The 20832-nt window shown below is 35.5% G+C and overlaps 2 protein-coding genes across 4 annotated transcripts in view; one reads left to right on the top strand and one right to left on the bottom strand.

Moving 5' to 3' along the window:
* TBCD (tubulin folding cofactor D) overlaps positions 1–20832 on the bottom strand; it is a 131877-nt gene that overhangs the window by 83947 nt on the left and 27098 nt on the right. For all 3 annotated transcript variants that reach the window (XM_052809088.1, XM_052809091.1, XM_052809090.1), the window contains exon 14: positions 19375–19469. In XM_052809088.1, the coding sequence (XP_052665048.1) occupies positions 19375–19469 (95 nt within the window). The remainder of the gene's footprint in view (positions 1–19374; positions 19470–20832) is intronic.
* ZNF750 (zinc finger protein 750) lies at positions 7251–15712 on the top strand. The gene is made up of 3 exons (XM_052809092.1): positions 7251–7361; positions 11957–13593; positions 14018–15712. Exons 2-3 carry the CDS (start codon positions 12167–12169, stop codon positions 14736–14738), a joined length of 2148 nt encoding a protein of 715 aa, XP_052665052.1. The 5' UTR covers positions 7251–7361; positions 11957–12166; the 3' UTR covers positions 14739–15712.

Here is a 20832-nt window from a genome sequence, read left to right as displayed (position 1 = left end):
TGAAGAAACAGGCTTATGAAGGAATCCTACTAAGCAAACGAATTACTTACTCTGAAGGAGTATAAAATTTCGTAAACTTTTAACACTGCATGTCAGAAAAGAAAAATCACCAAAAAAAACCCCAACCTTTAGGCTAAGGTTGTGCAACACTGAGATAAACCCTACAGTGAAAAAGCTAGAAGCAATTCATTGTCATTTATTCGCTGCTTAGTATTTATACCATTTCCCAGTTGCGCTGGGGGAGGGACCTTTCCTGCTACGGCTTCAGCTATGGTATTTATTCTTGCTCATACCTGCTGGCTAGTGAAAAAAAAAAAAATCTGCACTATTTATAATGCTTCCTTGCTAATTTGAAAACTATTACAGTGACATACACATTATAACTTTTAAAAATACTATTTTCAAGACCATGCATCATTTTTAAAGTTCACCTGGGTGTTAGAGAAAAGGAATTCTTCTGTAACCAGCCTTTCAGGTTTGGGCGTTCTCTATTTTCTCAGAGTCCACCTAAGACAGGTAGATCTTTTTTTCATTTCTTCCTGTATCTATGATGAAAAGTACCTAGAATCTTGCCAAAAGCCTTACAGTTAACTACCACTACAGAATAGACTAACACATTTCAGAAGCCCGACTTCCTGATGCGTCGTCCTCCAAAAACCCTGGCAGCTACAAATCAGTATCAATTCTGGAATATGAAAACACAGAAGGTGATCCTTAAAAACACAGTATGTGAAGAAGTTTAGGAAGTTACATAGTAGATTTCTATAGGACTATTTAAATCTTAGTCCAAGTTAAACCTCTTTCTAGAACACACTTGAAAACAGTATTGTTTTTACTTTTTGTTAGTTTTTTTTTTCTTTTAATAAATGGCACAGTGAAATTGGACAAGCAAAAATGCTCCTTTTTTCATGGTGTGTAGAGTTTTTCAGACTTTGTTTGGGTTTTTTTTAAGTATATCAAGCTATATATAAATATCAGGAAGCACCATTCTCTGTACTCTCAGATAAAATACACAGGAATCCAATCTCTTATCAATACTAGCAAATATGCAAGCATTCTCTGCACCAGAACACAGATAATCCAGTACTATCGCAGGGCATGTATCCATTCTAACCAAATCAATAAGATATTTGCAACAGAAGCTGAGGGAATTTTAAAATTGCAGACACAGAAGTCAAGCATACAGATATTCTTTCAAAGCCATAGCATCTGCTATTGAGATTAGCTGCATCTATTTGAAACTTTCTGACAGCATGAGAGACATTTCATACAAACTTTTCACCAAAAATATACTTGACAATGGGACATTTTTAAAACAAAGAAAAAATGTCAACTGAAGCAACCATTTAAAAAATGTGCTTATCATTCAGCAGAAATAATACACAAAATATTTCCCTAAGCCAGAGTTTTTTTGGATACCGGTAGCATTGTGTCTGACCTCTTTGAAAAGGTAAAAAGCATACTAATTTTGTCACTGAATCCCAAGACAACATAAACTGCCAAGTCCCCTCTCAAATCTGTCTCAGCCCCCTCACTAACTGCAGTACTTAACTGCAGACCTCAATGCTCCCCACTTTCTTCTCACACTTTGTTTCTCCTTTTATTCTGAAGGTTATTTATAATCAGAAGAGATAAAGTCTGGTTCTTCACGCATTGTTTTTTTCCACTCTCTCTACTTCTACCCTTTCCATTTGTTCCAAGATTAAAAGAGTCAAATTTAAGATTTGGATCACTTGCATTGACCCACCAGTAGCAGACTTCCAAATTAGCCATTATCTGTGTATCTCATCAGCACTATTGCCTTCTGTTTAAATGTTGCTTTCATTGTTGCCACAATTAAAAAAGGAGAGAGGGATTGTTGGATTGTTTCAGTCTATTCACTGTGAATGGATAAGGGTATATAAGGCGGCAGGCAGATCAAAAACAATGTCTTTCTGGCTGGAAACCTCCCAAAATAAGCACTAATTCATTGCAAGTGTAACCATGCAGCTCCTCCAATCTTCTTTCCCTGGCTTCCTTTTCCTACTCTTCAGAGATGCAAATGTTTCCAACCTTACTTTAAACATACCTGGTTTTATAGTAAAAATAGGACCAGATAACGCACAACAAACAAACAAACAAAAAGAACAAGTTATCTTTGACTGTGAAACGCTAATATTTCTACCGCTGATTTCATTTAAGAGACTTTTTCTGGCATTTAAGTAGAGAAAGTTTAGGCCCCTAGCCACTTAGCAGATACACCTGCGACTATTCAGTGGTCAGCAAGCCACCGAGAGAGTTTAACACCAGAACACTTTTAATCTCACCACTGACATATTAAGAACGCCTAGGAAGTTTCATGTTCCTATATATGACACACCTTATTAGCTAGAAAGTTTATACTATGCTGTCATCAAGAGAAATTTTAATAACGTCCTTTCACAAGCAAACCAGAAAATCAAGTAAACTAGGATTCTCTTGTTTGTTTAGTATTTATCCCCACCCAATTAAATAAAAAACCCCTATAAATAATAGTCTGAAGCCTACAAAACCACAAATACAGCACAAAACAAAAGATGTGAAATCATACTGAAACCACACTGAAATATAAGTTTTTGGCCCTAACATATGCTGTACAGTAAGAAACGTTTCATTTAGGAGTGCTGCAATTCCAAATGTAGAAATTCACACAAATACATCATCAGATCATAAGATTTTAAATTACTTCTGGCCATTTGGGGGGGGGGGGGGTGTCCCTACATGCAAATTTAGCTTCATGACCTGTTCTGAAAACAACTGAAATTTTACAGCTAAATGGTAACATGTAACTTTGAACTCAAAAACATAACAGACAAACTGCAGTTCAAGAACTGCAACATTAGTATTTTTTTAATGGAATAAAACATCAGATTTCACTTGCTCGTTTATATTTCCCACTTTTAAAATTTATTTAAATAGTAGACAACATATAGTAATCATATAAATCTTTATAAAATTTGACATGTTTCAAAGAATAACTGAAAGCTAAGAATATTTTGAGTCTAGGAGTATTCATTATATACCTCACTGCTCTCTTTGTCAGAGCGGCATCACAGCAGCACAACGCCAATTATGCCTTGAAGAAAAATGTGTGGGACTGACTTAATATATACTAGAACTGCACACGACACAACTCAGGTCCTACTACTGGATTCGACAAGAAAAACTTCATCTAGGTGAGAGAACTGTCTCAGAGTCTCTGGCTTAAGTCTTGAAATCAAAGCAGAAAAGGAAAAAATATTCTGCATGAAAAACACTTCAAAAATAATAAATTTTAAAAGGGAATTATAACCAGAGCATCAAGTAGAAACTGAAGAAAGGTACATTTTACATCTCTGCTAGAATGACTGGCAATGAAAAGAATGACTATTAAAAAAACCCCTTCTTACAAACAGTTCCTAGTTTTGCCCACAGTGTCAATTTGTGATGCTACCTACTTCCCCCAAGGTGTTTCAGTGCCCAAGGGTGAGGATGGGAACCAGAAGGAATATCATCCTAGTTCCAGGCCAAACACTAACAGTACAGGCCACAATAAATATCTAAAAATATGATCTGCAGTTGCTATTAACTGCTGAGCTTTTATTCTTTTCCCATACAAATAATTTGCTCTAGTAATCATGAACAAGTGGCTCACAAACATCAGCAAGGTAATCTGCCCAGACATATCTCCGAAGTCAGGGACTGGAATCGTTATGAAAAACAAAGGCACATTTCAAAGGTGTTATTCGAAAAGCATTAAGACTAATAACTATTCATATGGGATAGAAGAAAATAATTATGAGAATATTGTACAAGAATCATGTAATGTTTTGGGGCACAGCATGAGTTACAGCAATTATATTCAAATACATTTGCCCCCCTTCTGGGAATGGTATGGAATAACCTAGTCCAAACATGCTAATACAGATAGCAAAATCTGCCGATAACTTCAGTTCAAGTGATCAAAGAAAGAAAAAAGGACTGTCTTGAACATTTAGTTCAAAGCCACACATCTAGATACATAACTAAGATGACAAAGATAGAAGTGAATATTGCCAATCACACAATTCTAAGATGTTTCCTTTATATGGCAAGCTAAGCTTCACTAGCTCCATGTCTATCAGTGTTCAACTACACCAGATTATTCACATTTACCTATGATAGTTCTTCTTTCTTGGAATAACTAATTAGTTCCTTAATTTGTAAGGCATCTCTAGAAAGATATGGAAACATTGTTGATGACTGACAACCAGTGGACATTCTCTGAAAGCTGGTATCAGAGTTCTGACTGTTACGAGGTAAGGTCAAAAGAGCAGAACAACCCAGTCACCAGGACCATTCTTTGCATTAGGGCAGAAAATGAAGAATTATCTGATCAACAGAGGCGTTGATAACTGACCAGAGCAACACTCGGCACTCTTTCATACACCTAGGAAATGGAATTTTGAGTGCAAGAGGAAAATAAAAATTAGGTGAGCAGTGTATCAAGAATAGGTTAAGTTTATCCCATTTATATGTATGGTTTCTGCTAGTGACATTTTGTTTTCTGTTTAGTGCTAAAGCTGAGCCACAAAATTCATATAAAAACATGAAGCAGGAAGTTTGTAAGATTTATAGAATGGCAGTTTTTATGCTACAGTAATTAAACCTACGAAATTCAACTACAGCTAAACAATACTTATATAGAACTCAGAACAAAGAAGTATATTCTACACCAAAGAAGATATAAACCTGAAGCTTCAGCCCTCCAGAGATACAAAAATAATCACACTTTAAAAAAGCAACTTGGGAGAAAAATATCAATAAATCCAAATTTTACTATGTCAATCCTGGTGCTCTTAATTAATCTGACTTGTGCTCAGGTAAACTAAAAATGGTGCTACCAACAAGTGACTGGGTTCAGTTTATCTAATACTCAAGATGCAAGTATAATGAGTTAATAAAAATAAGTGATGAAACAGTATCACTGCAATCAAGATTTATTACTTCTAGAAGTATACACAAACAGGAGCTCTCACGTTCCTTTTCTGCAGTCCGCCAGTGAATCTTTTCCCCCAGATTTGGATTTTTGAATACCATCCAAGCACCAAGAAAAGGAGAATTTACATTAGCTGTTCTTTTTTTTCCAGTTCTACTTTGTTCACATCTGATTTCAGCTGATCTGACTAATAGCAACTTTCAGGAAGTAGCTAGATTTAAAATATTGTTTTCCTTGGGTCAAGGCAGCAACTGGACATCATGTCTCCCCTCGACATACCAGATCAGGGAAATGGGATAGGGAGAAGGGGGGAAAAAATAAAATCAAAGTTCAAATATTGACTGCCTCTTATCCCAGTTCAGTCACCTATATTAAAGGAGTCCTTCAATAGCTTCCTCTAGATGCCAGAAATTGCAATTTTATTTCAAAACAAAAAAATCTGATCTGATTCTATTCAAGGAAACCTACCTCCACCTCATCACATGCAAAAATAGAAACCTGATGGTACCTTCCTTCAGCTACAGCCAACATAAAATGATCCACATTTGCAGAAGAAAAATGAGGACAGTTACGTAGATTGATATGGCACACAAACTTACTGACAGGAAAGAAAGGCTATTCTCTACGGACTGAGAACTACTGAATAACATCTTCTGTTGAGAAAGCAAAGGACTTTTCTCCTTAGGTCTTTTCAGAGATGTTTCTGAATGCAGACATTACAAGATCTTTCTCTGCAGATAGAATTTTCTAATACACTACTTTTCTTCTAAACATTTTACAACTAAATGGAAGAATGACGGACTACAAACACTCTTGTTAATCCATCTAAAGCCAAAGGATTTACAAACTAGACTGTAATATGACATCTTTTTACACTGCTAAGCTGCATTATAGGAAGATAATAATAAAAAAATTAAAAAAAAAAACCAAACAACAAAACCAAAACACATGAGCCACCTTTCTACCTTAAAATTAGTGATTGCTTATATTCAGAAAAATTTTCCAGAAAACTACATTGGCATAGCAAGGGGAAGGATGGTGATCTGCCTACCCAGATAGGAAAGTAGATGTCTGTAAGTCATTCCATCAAGATAAAAGCCACACCTTTAAAATTATTTTTAAGAGACTATTTAGAGATTGATTTTGAAAAACTTTTACCCAGGTGACAATTTCCTTAATAATTTTCATTCAAAAGATCATACCTTTGCCAAGTATAAAATTAATCCTATTTCTATATTTAAAAGTTTCAGTAATCTGCAGCTGTCTTATCTATAGAGCAGTGGATGAAACAAGACAGTTATCATGTTCATCCAGCTGAATTTAACAGTTTTGAACAGAAATTTTAACATCTCAATAACATTAGAATTAGTAGCCAAAAACCCCTTTGTTTTTACATTCAGTAACAGGAATGTTTTTTAGAGAGAGCTAAAACTATCAAAAGATTTTCCTTTTAACAACCAGTATGCAAGAGGTTAATCTTTCACTAAACAACTCAGCAATGTCACTAGATGACTAGCAAATACACTAATAAATTTGTCATTTATAAATTCTAACTAAAATGCAACTAAAAGCAAGTGCTAGTACTAATCAGTGGATGATCAGTTGACTTTCTCCTTTCGCCATTCAATTTCACAGCTCCTAAGCAAACATATAGACGTGATAATCAATTTCTTACTGAGGTGACTCCTTTCCATTTACAGGATCTGTACATTTGACTGTTGATTATAGGCAAGCTTTGGCAGGTTCCTGTGGCAAGCAAGCTTGGAGTTAGTTCAGTCCCGCCTTCAGAAAGGAGACTTATGAAGGACAAAAAGATTTAAATAAAAATGGAGAGGGGGAGGAAGAAAAGAGCAACAATATTAAAGCTACACAGGCATTCAATAAAAAATGTCAGTCTCTAAAAAAAGAGTAAAATTATTATTTTTTAAGCTTTGCTACCCCCTGTGTACAGTCCATTCTGCTGCCCACAAGTCACATCTACGAAAGTTAAATATATTAAAAGCTCAGTATATTACCTAAGCCATTTTTGACCCCACATTGCACACTGCTACTCAGAGGAACAGACACTACAGTTCAGAGTAAAACTTGGTTGTTGGAGGGCACAAAAGGGACAAGAGCTCTCTTCGATAGCTTAGATGCTGAGGTAATGCTGAATGAAAGCAGTGGACGCAAACAAATGAATCGTAGCTTCAGGCTGGAGTAATATCAGGTGCATCTCTACACCCCGAGGGCTCAACTCCTACACTTCTTAAGTCCCTCCCCCTGAAACAACCTCCTGCAGTTTCACTTAGAGATCAAGCAGAGAACAGGTACTTCTCTCTCAGCAGTGACAGCTACAGCTTACCAACAGTGATCACCTTGAAGGTTTCAGACATCTATGTATCTGGTAAGTACATTTCTTTAGAGCATTTTTTTCAAATAAAGTGTGTTCATGTTAACATCTAAAAAGTAAATCAGAAGTGTTCATTTTTCAGCTCTCTCAAAAGCCTAGGTTACTCCTAGCAGGTGCATTTAACTGCACCAGTTTAAGCTTTCAGCAGAAAGTTTCAACAGGAGAGGGAAATATTTTAGTTTGAGAAAAAACTAACTCTTGCAAGTTTTCACAATAATTAACTCTTGTAGGTGAAAAGTGTTTTAAGCACCTTTTTTCATATGGGAAGTTAATGTATTGAAGTATGACAAAAAGCTGTATTGCTTAAAATTGCTACGTTTAGTCTGCCAACTATTCTTCATACAGTAGTGTCGGGTTAATCTGAAAAGCTTGTATGAAATAAGGTACTCCAGTTTTGATTTATTATTTTTTCCAGCTTCTGGGAATTTAGCACAGAAAATTGGGTTGTTTTGAGTTATCCTCTCTCTAGTCAATTAAAAGTGTATTAAGACACTGAATTATTAACTTAATATTTACAAAAATTTTTATTTCTTATCCACACTGGCTAACCAACTTACTTAATCTCTGTTTCTGTACTTCCTCTTGCACGCACACACACACACACACAGACACATGCGTGCCCTCACACACAAGCACGCAGTCCTCTTTGGTCCGTACCTTCAACACACGCTTCCTTTCCAGTCCTTACCAACCCACTCCTCTCGCCCATGTTTCCTCCTAATTAACAAACAGTTGCGTTAAAATTTATCTTTCAGTTTAAAGGAACTGGAAGTTTAGAAGGGAGTGGTAGTTAATCACTGGAAAATCTCAGCTAGAATAAAACTCACAAATCTTGTTCTTGCAACACTCTAGGTAGGTGACAATGGCATGTCCTTGAGTTATGCAATAATGCCACATCACAATATTTTAATTATAGCATGTCCTTCAAAATGTTCCACCCCAGTAAGTACTCCTGGTCAGAGAGATCAACATCACCAAAAGGATACTGCAATAATAATGGAGTGTGCATGACAAACTGTTACGTAGTTTGCTAAAGCAGTGTCCTAAAAAGAAATATAATTACCATCCCTGCTTGTAATAAAAGACATTTTGAAATTTCCTCTTTGATCAACTGGGCATCTTAAACAATTTAGACTACTTAAAAACCTAAAAAACAACATGCACATATATATATATGTACTTATATATGTGTGTGTGTGTGTATGCGTGTGTATGAATACATCTGTGAATACATGTGTGTATACACTTATACCCACGTACATTTTTGTTTATGTATTTATATACACACACATGCACACAATGTTAAACGATATTCTTGTTTTCTGAACCTGCTAATATGTTAAAGGCAAGGAGGTACCAACAACATACTTTCAAAAATAGAAGGAAAAAAAACTTGCAGCTATCAGTCTCAGGTTGAAAAGGGCTACAGATTAGAAAGCCGTGAGGAGGTATACTATTGACAAGAAACAAACAACTAAGACAACCTCAAGTTTAACCAATATTATCTGAATAACTGTTTTCAATAAAAATATAAATAAATAATACTACTACAATTCAAAACTAGAAAGAGAAAATTTTAACAATATATAACTACCTGCATTTCTAAAATCAGATATACAGGATATAAATTCTCAATCTGAAAAAAAAAAAAAAGTTACATGAAAATTATCATCCTGCTACTGAAGAATTCTTCCCCACTTTTAAAGGGTATCACAAGTTATTGCATTCAAGTTTAAGGAAAAAGCAACTACTTATTTTGATTCTTCTTTCTAATACTAAGTTTTAATTTTGGTAGCACAAAACATACATTGTACAACTGCAAGTAACATTATTTATAAAGAGACAGTTTTAATTGGTTGCACCTATTTTAAACCACTAATGTCTTTTCCAGCTGTATGTGTGGGATCAAATAGTTTTAATTTTTTTTAATTATGAAATATGTACCTCTGCCAGATACTCCTGTGTTTTACTTAAGAGATTGGAGGAGAAATTATCCTTCTTGTCTGGGTTTAGAAATATTTTATTACTGGCATTTTTAAACCATGAGAAAAAAAGGGATTAAATAGTAAAAGAGAGAAACAGAACATCCATCTGGCTGACACCAGCCTAAGTTTACGAAAGGGTAAACACCCTTTAAAATAAGCTACTCGTTCTACACCTCTCAAGTCCGAGCAGCAGGTTCTGGGAGAACTACTGTCTGCAGGCTAACCATGCCATCAAAACAAATTTAAAAAAAAAAAAAAAAAAAAAAGCACCGTTGTAATTCTCTCCCGTGGTACACATGGCAAAGAAGCTCCATCGCTCTAAACTTTTAAGATTAAAACTGCAACAATGCATTTTATCTTATTAAGAAACGATAGTTAATACTCTGTTGAACAGGAATAACTTGAATCAAAGTTAAATACCAAGTACAAAGTCGGGGTGGGGGGGAACAGGACACACAGGAATTTTCATTATTAAGCAAAGGAAAGCTAGCAGAACAAGAAAATCTAATTAACATCTCTTTATTATAAGTGCTGCACCTGAATGCAAATTCGGACTGTTATCATAAATGGTTCAACTAAGAATGCAATGAAGTTTTGACAACAATATCTTTTTTTCAAGAATAATTAGTACAAGTATTTCCAAGAAGATATAAAGAACAACAGGTACAAACTGACTTGACCAAGTCCATTACAAATTGTCCATGTTAGTTATACATCATTAGTCAAAGATAAATGCAACAAGCTCACTTAAGGCAGGAAAAAAAAAAAACAAACCAAAAACCAGTTCCCTATCTGGACCTCCCCTCCTACGCTTCAATATTTTATGTAAAAGCATTACTCTTAATCTTTCAAAGGAATTCTAGCTGTCATTCTTTAAAATATTTTTTAAACTATATGATTTTTTTGTAATTTATTGAATTATCATTTTAACCAGACTCCAATGACAAGACTTTATTTAACATGTTGCTGTATAATTCAATTTTTTTTCATTGTTACAGTATCAGTATCCAACTCAAACAATGAAAAAAGTTTTGCTAAAACCTGAAAAATAAAAGGCTACTTCTCTACACATTCCTTTTTCTTTCAGCTACTGCACATTTAATCATTTGTTAATTTTAAGAAAAAGCTTGATTGTTTTTTCTACTTAGAAAGCAGCTTTGCATTTTTCAGGGTACCTTCACAATTACTATTTTAACAAAATTAATATTTCTATGACATCAGAAACAACATTCAATACAATTTGCTAGAATTACTATACCTGATGAAACAAGCAGCAATTCTGTAGCTTTGCCTTCAGTTTTCATAACGTGTTGCATGTCATTGTCTATTAAATAATCTCTGATTTAGGAAATGCAAAACATCTCTACTTTAACTAAAATCTCACAGCATGTAATTACCAGCAGTTCTTTTCATAAACTTAGTATTTTAATACTACTAATCCAAACTTCTATGCAAAAAGCTTTTTTTTAAAAAAAAAATAAATAAAAATATCATGCTATCTAGTCACTCTTACAATTAGTATTCCTGTAGTTTCGGGTAACACAATAGATACAGTACGTGGTTTTGCAACAGTCATCATTTTGATAATGATGCTTATAGTTCATGATGAAATCATCAGTTTTTAGATCTCTGCCATAACACATCCTATAAAATCATGAGAACTTGACTCTGAGAGTTTCTCACGCCTTCAGAATCAGTGAACATAATGGAACAAGCTGATACAAGCCCTCCTGACTTATCTACTGAGCAAATCATTAGGCTGTATAAAGTATCCACAACCTTAGTTTTTCTGAAGAAAGGCAGATAGATCACTCCCCTATAAATCAATTACTGTCAGACACTTTTTTACCCAAATTAATACACTTGTGTGTCTGTGTTAACTATATGCAATATGTAAGGTGCTACACAGCAGAAGAATGTGAAATGTGTTTATCAAGCAGAAGATTCTATTAGTCAGATATTGCAGTACTCATTTCTCTTAATTGAATTAGGAAGAGGAAGAAAATTGGTGTGGTTTTATCCTTCGAGAGATTGGCCACTTTTGAGGTATCCATTGAGATTAGGCTGTTAGGAAATGCCATGCCAGTTAAAAGAGGGGGTTGGTCAGTCTCTGAAAGAGCCAAGTCAGCTACCCAAGTGCAACCAATCCACTCCACCCTCATTTCACCAAAGCAGGAAATTCCCTCCTCTCTCTCCCCAACCGGCCTGACAGGCTTGCCCCATATCCAGCTGCTGCCAGGACCTGCCTCTTCTCATCCTGCCCACCTCCGCTTCTCTCTCAACAGCTCCACCTAGATTTCTACTTTCATCTTCTGAATGAATGTTCCTTCAGTTTTCAAAGAAAACTCCTTCAAGCCAGTAGCAGTGGCAGGTGACTAGTACTGCCGAAAATTAGGCCACTTCTGTGACTACGTTGAGGTGTGGAAGGGTGTCAAACTTTAATGTATGTCTATCTCAAATCTGGCATCTAGCATTTTTGTTTTGTTTTAAAAAAACCCACAACACATCGTATGTAATATGAAGGGGAATACAGTTAAAAGAATGCATTACTTTGTATTTAGTTCCAATGTTCCACTACAGCTAATTTTAAACTTTGTGTTACAGTTCCTGCACTACCAGTTGCAAAAGTGTTGTTTTCCGGCACCCCCTCTTCCCTGAGACACCACAGGAGTTGGCTTCCTCTCTTCACCTGGGAAGAAGGATTCTAGAAACCTGAAAAACTGGAAACATCAAGAGGCTAAAACTGAGGAAAGCTAACCACAAGAAAGTTTTTATAAAGAACAATTACATTTAATTGTTTAAAGCAGAACAAAAATGAGTCTCCTCAAAGAACGTAAACCAAAGAAGCCTCATTACATCCCAAGACCACCAGGAAAACCATTTAAGTACAAGTGCTTTCAGTGCCCCTTTACTTGCAATGAGAAATCCCACCTTTTTAACCATATGAAGTATGGCCTCTGCAAAAACTCAATTACTTTAGTATCAGAGCAGGATCGCATTATCAAGTGTCCAAAGACCAGTTCCTTGGAGCCCAAACAGATCAATCAGCTTGAATCTACAGTGAAACCGACTTCTTCCAAATCTGTCACAAATGGACTGTCAAATCTCGATTCAAAGCCTCAATATCCTTTTGCAAAAGAAGATGCCAAGGAGAACGTTGAATTACAAAACCAGCCAACACACACAGCAATTCAAGGACAAAAACCTGCAATTCAGAAGGAATTAACCCCTGCCAGTACTACAGCAGAAAGTGCTATCAGCATGCAGCCTCTATTGGACAGCATTGTAAGACCCTCAGCTTTTGTTCCTGTAGGAGAACACAGGGATAGTAAAGGCCCAGAAAATAGTGAAGTATCTGAAATTATATCGCTCTCTAACAAAAGTTCACCCTTTCACACTAAGTCTGCATTTCATGCACCAAGTCACCCATGGAAAGCAGGTTCTACTTTCCTCCCAGAGTTTCCACATAAAGTTGCTCCCACAAAAGGCTTTGGTTCCATTTCACCTTACATGCAACCGATGATTCCTGAGTACTCACCCCATTTTTATGAGCATAGGCTAGCTATCTATACACCTTACTTGCTTCCAGGTAATTCAGAGTGTGAAAGCTCTGCTCTGTCTGTCTATGGCACACAAGATCAAAGGCACTTTCTTCCCCACCCTGGGCCACTTCCAAAACCCATAAATCCATCAGCGTATGAACACTATCGATTGTTCCAACAATATCATTCCACTCCTCCGATACCTTATGGATTTTGTAGGCCAACAGATCCTCCATTTTACAGATTTTCACATGTAGCTGGTATTAACAGAGATCAAAATTCTCATCTAATGGAAGAAACTACCTTGCTGTATCCAGCTTCTTTAAGCCCATCCCAACAATATCCTCTAAGTTCACATAAAAAACAAGCAGATTATGAAAAAGAAATTACATTATTGCATGCCAAAAGTCATTCCAAAGATGACCAAAATGAAAGAGAGAATGCTAAAATGAGCCCTCTTGCAGGAAGTGCTGCAACAGGCTCCCCCGGCAGACCTAGCCCAACCAACTTCACTCAGACAAGCCATGCATGCGAAGGCTTATTTGACCTTTCTAACAAGTCATCTTCCACATCACTTGGCAAGTATGATCAACCAGAAGAAAACTTCACAGCTTTCAGACCTGTGAGAAAAAGCACTGATCAACCAACTCTACTTCAAAGTGTGCAGACACAGCAAGATAGAGGAGAATCACCTACCAGGTAAAATAGTAAAATCACTTTGCAAATTCTTGTCAGATTTACTAGGGACACACAAAGATAGATGGACACATTTCATGCAATGCCCCCAAAATATATTTAAATTTACAGCATTGAGATAATTTGTTCTATGTTAACTGTGCAAAACACAGTAAAACTCACAGTTGCTATAGTGAGTAGACCACTCATTTTCCTTAAGTGTATCAGGTATTTCCAATACTATTACTATGCATGTGTCTGTTACATTTCAGGAAATTATCTTTGTTACAGCGATGTGTATGGTGAAAGGGACTTGGGGGAGTTAAAGGAGAAACAATAAAATTGTCAGACTTCTAGACAGATTTTTTCTTTCTTCCTGCCCACTTTCTCAGCCCCAATTTAAAAAAGCAACTGATAGTGAATTCTCTTTTCTCCTCATTTCTTTCAGCATTAATGTCACTGATGAAGATTCACACACACAGAACGAATGCCATAACAATGAAGGCTCACTGTCCAACACGGAAGAAGACACAGGGATAGTTCCCCTTAATCTTTCAAAAAAGGCTGACACAAACACAGGACCTATTCATGAGCATGCATACAAAACCACATCCAAAACAGAAAGTCAGAACTTTCTGGAATTGCAAGACATGCCTCTCAACCTCTCAGTAAAAGATTCCTGTAACACAGTAAGCCTGAAAACGTCATTCCACAGTCCATCTCACGATAATGGTGCTGCTACTTCTCCAAACACCGAAAACGAAACCTCTGGAGCAGATGCATGTAACCCCAAGAACCCTATTAACGGTGCATGTGACAAATCTTCTTTCGCAGCTCCCTGTAATGAAGCTCAAGACTTAAGAATAATTGACAGCTGTGATGAACAGAAACAAACAGCAGCTGTAGCTCTCTGTCAGCTAGCTGCGTACAGCCCGAGCAAAGTTAGAATGGACAACGAAGGACAGAGTCCTCAGGACAGTAATGCTTCATGTACAGAAGCTACTCTTAATTCTTCTGATACTCAGGATACTCAGTGCAATCAAAAAGTAAAAGGACAAAAAAGGACAAATCAAAAAGAATCAGCAAAATCACAGCAAGGCACTAAAAGAGTAAGGCCAAATGACTGTAGCAGAGTCTTCACTTTAAGGAAGAGAACAAGAGTATCTTAATACTTCACTTTCCAGTGAGTTTCTGGTCATAGAAGCTAGTTACCAGCAGCATCATAAAATTCCTACAAACCATCTCTTATTGGGTTTGGTCCATGACAAGATACATTCAACCTCTCCCATGTAAATAATGTTCATAATTTTATATTAATATTTTTAAGTAACTGAACTTTCCCTTGTATAAGCTCAGATTTTGATGAGTGAATTTTTGCATTCATTACTAAAGCCAAAGTATATTAGATGAATCTTTAAGGTTTTTTGCAATTGTATTAATGTAAAATAACTTTTACAACTTCTTTTCTTAAAAGATGCTTAAGCTCTAGAAATAATATTGTTCAGTAACATACTGTCATAGTCTTTTTCAGGCTTAATTTCACTTAATAGGGCTTTTTTGTCTTTTTTCTTTGAAAATCTTTTTATTTCACTGTGCAGTAGTTTAAATAAGCTTAACATTAAACCTGCCTATTTAGAATTTACTGTAAAAACTGTTTTGTGTATGAATGCCCTTTGCCATTATGCCATAATACAGAACAACAGACCAAATTTTGTTACTCATAGGCAGACGACAGTTTAAACAAACTGATCCAAACCTTGTATAAGCAAGCTTTTCTTATGTTGACTAAGAACAAGACTCAAGTTAAACCAAAGAAAGCCTGCACTAATTTAACAAATGCAGTTTATGTTCACCTTTAACTGAACCACTGTGAAAACAATACTGAAAATTTGAAGATCTAAACAATTTAGATGCCTAATCCTTTGAGGTTAGACAGACACTGGGCAACCTTCAAACTCCAAGCGTAAAAGGTTATTTATATAATTTATTTCACCACAGGCAAACTCTCCTGGTGAAGGTGTTATTTCAGTATACATGTATCACTAATTATCAGTTTCAGTGTGCTTCTACATACATCCTAAAACTACTTTCTTCTTCTATAACTGTGTATATAAACTTGCAATTTTTCAAATAAATCTATGACCTGTACTTAAAATATATGGAAAGTCATTAATGAACACAAATACATTCATTACACTATCTGTAACACATATTTGGAAGAAAAATTAGCGAAGAAATTGCTAGCTAAATTTTCAATTTAGAAGTAGAATTTGGCATGGAATACCCATCAACTCTAAAAAAAAGGAGGTTCCTTCAGTGAAGGAAGTTCATCATGCAGATTAATTCATCTGTACTTTAGCTCCCTATGATGAACCTCAAGAGTTCCCTCTGCCTTAAAGCTTATCAAAACTTCTACAAAAGACAAGAATATCAATCTGAGTTTGAACAAAGGGAATATGGTAACAGAAAAGGTCCAATTAACTCAAGTTACAACAGCAAGGCTGTAAGAAGAGAAAGAGCTTCTTTCTAGGCCAAGTTTAAAGCTTCAAGCTTAGGGATGTATGCTACCAAATCCATAATTTCCAAACATGAAATTACGGAGTCTAGCATTGCCACTGCTGTTTTTTAAACTACATGAAGTTATTTGCCTCACTAATCTCTGGAAGCAGAACATTTCATAGTTTCCCTTATCCATAATTTAAGAAGAATCTCATGTATCTCTTTTATTGTTAATTTGAATTTCTTTAAATCAATAAGGAAAAACTTTTTGGTGGTTTTTCATACATTTCAAGGATTAATTCTTCACCATCTCTATACAAATATTGTTCCTAAAACCAAGCTCCATTGATGAAGTCTACCTCATCTCCATTCCTCAAATTAAATAAAAACTAGGCTGAAGGGAACCATGAAGGTTAACTACTCAAACAGCTCTCCATACCTTGATTAACTTGATTTCTGTCCTTCCTAACAGAAACCTTTCTAACTCAGTGTCCATAAACAAATTATTGTAGGGCTCCAGTTCCTTTAGAATAACAAAGTCAGTCCTAATGCTTATCTAAATATTCTCTTGCTGGAAATTATACCCATTACCTATGGTCTTGTTCTGGTCACTGAAAATAGTTGTCAAAAGTACAGGTTTTCTTTTAAGAGGAAGAGTATAAGCTTTCAGCTTTGTCTTCACTCAACCAAGCAAGCTTAGTTCCTTCAGTCTTTCCCCATCAGTCTTATTTTCTGTTCTTCTCATGATTCCTGCTGCTTTAGGCTAGCTTTCTTTAAATAATCTTTTAAGTGTGATGTCCTAAGATGAGTACCCTATGTGTCATAATTTTAGTATCAAGTAAGATGGAAGGATTACCACACTGTTCATGACTTCTTTTTCACCATCTTGTTCTACTAAGATAAATAAAATTGTGGAATGATATGGGAGACCCACACGAACTCTTACGTCCTTTCCGGTATAACTGCTGCCTAGAAGTGACTCCATGTGTCTTGAATTGTGTAGCTACTTATTCCTAACTAGGAATACTACTTTGCACTTGTCCTAATTTCTTAAATAATTTTGTAAAGGACAATTTGAACATAAGTCTGTCTTTCAAAGTACAACACAGTTCCTCTTAAGATCACTGTGTTAACTTTTCTTCCAACTTCCAGAATGCATTCCTTTGTCTTTCTCCAAATTATTATAATCAACTTTGAATTTCTACATTAATAGTGGATTGGATAACTTACATAAAGCAAAACTGAATAAGACAGACTTGCAAATTAAACTAGAATATACTGTATTTAGTATAATTATTTTTTCAAATTAATTTAAATGGAAAACAAGGTCCAGTAAAGCAAAAGGAAAAAAAAACAGAGAAGGGACAATGTCAAGTGTGCCATGGCTATTCTGCAGCCTATATCTGCTCAGCAATAATAAAGGTTTGACTCTGATGAAGATATAACATGATTTGTCATTACCATTTATATTCTTCACTAGCTGCATCCCATTTTATGTCCAAGTCTTTCTAAATTATAACCCTACAAATTCAGACTACCTCTTTTTACTCATCCTTCACTCATACCATTCTGCCTTCTATACAACATGTTCTTGAGTATCAGATAACCAAAGAAGTTGCAGTTTAGTCAAGATAGTCTCCAGTTAGGTTTCTTACCCATCTTCTTACATAATGACTGCTGGAATTCTTAGCACTGTTTTATTAAGAAACTTCTAATTCCTATAAAACCGTTTTTCCTTAGACCTTTATGCCTAAGTCTTTCCCAGAAAGACCTTGCTGCCATGATTGTGTTCTCTCTTTCCCTTCCTCCCCTATCTTAGCTTTATATTCTTCCGCCCCAGTAACAGAAGGCTACTTCTTATGCAATCTGACAAATTAAAAATTTGCATATAAACCTATGTATATTAAAATCACCTTCATAGGCAGCAACATATTTTCACTGCACCTCTGCAGAAATAGAAGGATGTGAAGGATACAACTATCATCCCCATTCTACACACACAAAAACTCAACCTAAAACGTGAAGATAAGTGGTTTCATAGCACAGGTCAAATCACTAGCAGAGCTAGGATTCACTCATGTCTTTTGCAGTCCTGTACAATATCAAACTTGCATGAAACTTCCAGTTTAGATTTAAAAAATTATATTAGATGAGGCTATCCTGATTCCTTGATAGAGGTGTACAGTTTCAGTTTTGTTAGAACTAAAATAGAGGCTTATGTTTGGATGACTCCCCATTCTTAAAGTTGTAGGTTTTTTAACTGTTTCATCTTTATCATACAAAGGCAAAAGTATTAGAAAAGGGAAACCAACTGAAGGCTAGCTGCACAAAAATTCTCACATGCAAAACAGATACTATACTGAACATGAACTCTTTTCAAGAAGACAGAATAATAAACTGCTATTAAATACCATATTTTACAGTTTCTTGTAGGACAAGTCAACAGATCTTCAGAATAGAAAAGATTTGGCAACCTAACTTACCAGTATGAAACACCAGTTTTGAAACATTTTTGAAAACTAGTGTTCAACTTCTCTGTTCCACACAGGAGTACCAAATTACATCAAAAGAACCATCTAGCTCAAGATATTGCTGTAAAAGTGCCCAATCCTGGATGTGTACTACTACATTATGTCTTTGTCGCTTCAACTCTGTAAAAAATTGACCAAAAATCACAAAACGGAGAACTACTACTTTCACATTAATATCTCTGTATTTCAATGTATGTTGATACATACAGAACACACAAAGAAACAATTCCTCTGCCCTGTTGTTTTTCCTTCCATCCTGATCTTTCAAAAACCAAAATTCAAAATTTTCAAATTTTCAAATATTCAGAAATACAGTGAACTATTTACAGTTTACTAAATTATGCAAAATTGGCCTCTGAAATTTAATCAGAAACAAACAGCATAAGCTACTAGCTTTAAAGAGCAACTTAGTCATCAATTATTTTATATATTCTATTTAAATAATGACACTGACACAATATACAGACATACAGAATTATTTTTATACAACTGTACACAGAAACATGGGAGGAAGAAAGAAGAAAACCCCAAGAAACTAATTTCACTTTGGAAAGAAAAATTTATTAAGTATAAAAAAGGCACGCCCAAGGCAATGCTTTTGACAGAAGTACCTTAAATATCCCCATAGGCATATTTTTTACTCTAGAATTCAATACTACAGTCATTATTCACCACACTCACATCAGCAAATTCCAGTCTATTGCCACACATTCAAGTTCTAATACTATAAATTGTTAATTCGTGAACTTACTAACATTCAGCAACTACAACTCACCATCTGAAATTCGGGAAGGGAGTAACAATCCTCTTCTGCCTAATTCAGCCAGAGCCAGGCATCCGCCATGCCACGCATTGTCTGTTTCCTGGAAACTAATTTTAGAACAAAGACAAGTTTTGTTAAGACTAGCCTTCCCTTTTCAGATTTCATTTTTCAGTGAATTCCTACCATTTTAAAAGACACATAATCCAAACCAGCATGTGTTTATTAATCCTGTTAGACTTCTAAAATATAAGAATGACAAGTTGAACATGCTTTCTTTCCCATTTTGTGCAACATAAATACTGCTATAAACATGATCAAATAAGCAAAAAACCTATTTATCAATATATATGTAAACTCAATACAGAAGACTACAATACCTGGAACTCATCAAGAAAAGGAAAACTTTCTCATATACTGGCAAAAGATGCACATTTACAGAACATACCCAAACAACCTAAGGAATTTAGTGCCAAACACAGTCCTTAACTAGCAAAAGAAGTTCAAGTGATAGTTTCCAATAAACACATTATACGAGCTTATGTAGTAAGCAAACAGTGTTGTTCATCCACCTTTAAAAAACATAAAACAGAGCAACTTGCAGTGAACACAAATATCAAAAATGGTACACAATTTTTGGTGGACTGGCAGATAAAGGAGTGAAAAGTGGAAAGGCTGCACGCTGCATGACTAAACATGCAAAAAGTTCATTTTGTATTAAACTAGGAATAGGAATCTAAGAATAAAATGTTGAACAGACAAACTAGGTCATATCAAAGCTTCATCTCTCCCAGTATCCTGTCTCTGACATGGACCAATAGCAGATGCTTGGCCAAAGACGAAGCGTACAGGATCATTCCCTTATTAGCCTCCTCCTAGCTTTGGCAATCAGCAGTACGGAGACTTTCCAAGCCAGAGGTTGCAGCCAGAATGTCGTATTTAATAACCTCTGATGGGACTCTCTTCCATTAATTTGTATAATCCCTTTTTGAACTCCCTTTACACTTTTGGCTTCTATAACATCCTGTGGCAATGACTTCCACTGTTTAATTATAATTGCGTGAAAATGTACTTCCTGATGTTTCCCAGTTCTCACATTATGAGAATGAATGAATAGTAAACAATTACTTGCTTTCCCTCTTTCTTTCATATTTATGATTTTATATACCTCCATTATATCCCTCTGCTTTTTCTTTCCACTTGGAAGAATCCCCACCAGTTAAATCACTTTTCGGTGATTCAGTTTTGTTATCTCTTCCTTTCCTAATAATACCTAACATTCCATTTGCCTTCTTTTTTCTGACAGCTGCTGAGCACTCCACTGACATTTTGACAGAACTATCACTGACTTCAAGATCTCTCTCCTGAGTAGTAATAACTGTTTTACAGCTAGGTGCATTTTTCCCAAAGTGCATTTGTTTGCATTCAGTAGCTATTATATGAAGTATGTTATTTACTCTCTAGTTACTTAAC

This window comes from Harpia harpyja, chromosome 14 (assembly GCF_026419915.1).
Source record: "Harpia harpyja isolate bHarHar1 chromosome 14, bHarHar1 primary haplotype, whole genome shotgun sequence".
Classification (NCBI taxonomy): Eukaryota; Metazoa; Chordata; class Aves; order Accipitriformes; family Accipitridae; genus Harpia; species Harpia harpyja.
This window is presented reverse-complemented; position numbering and strand designations above follow the sequence as displayed.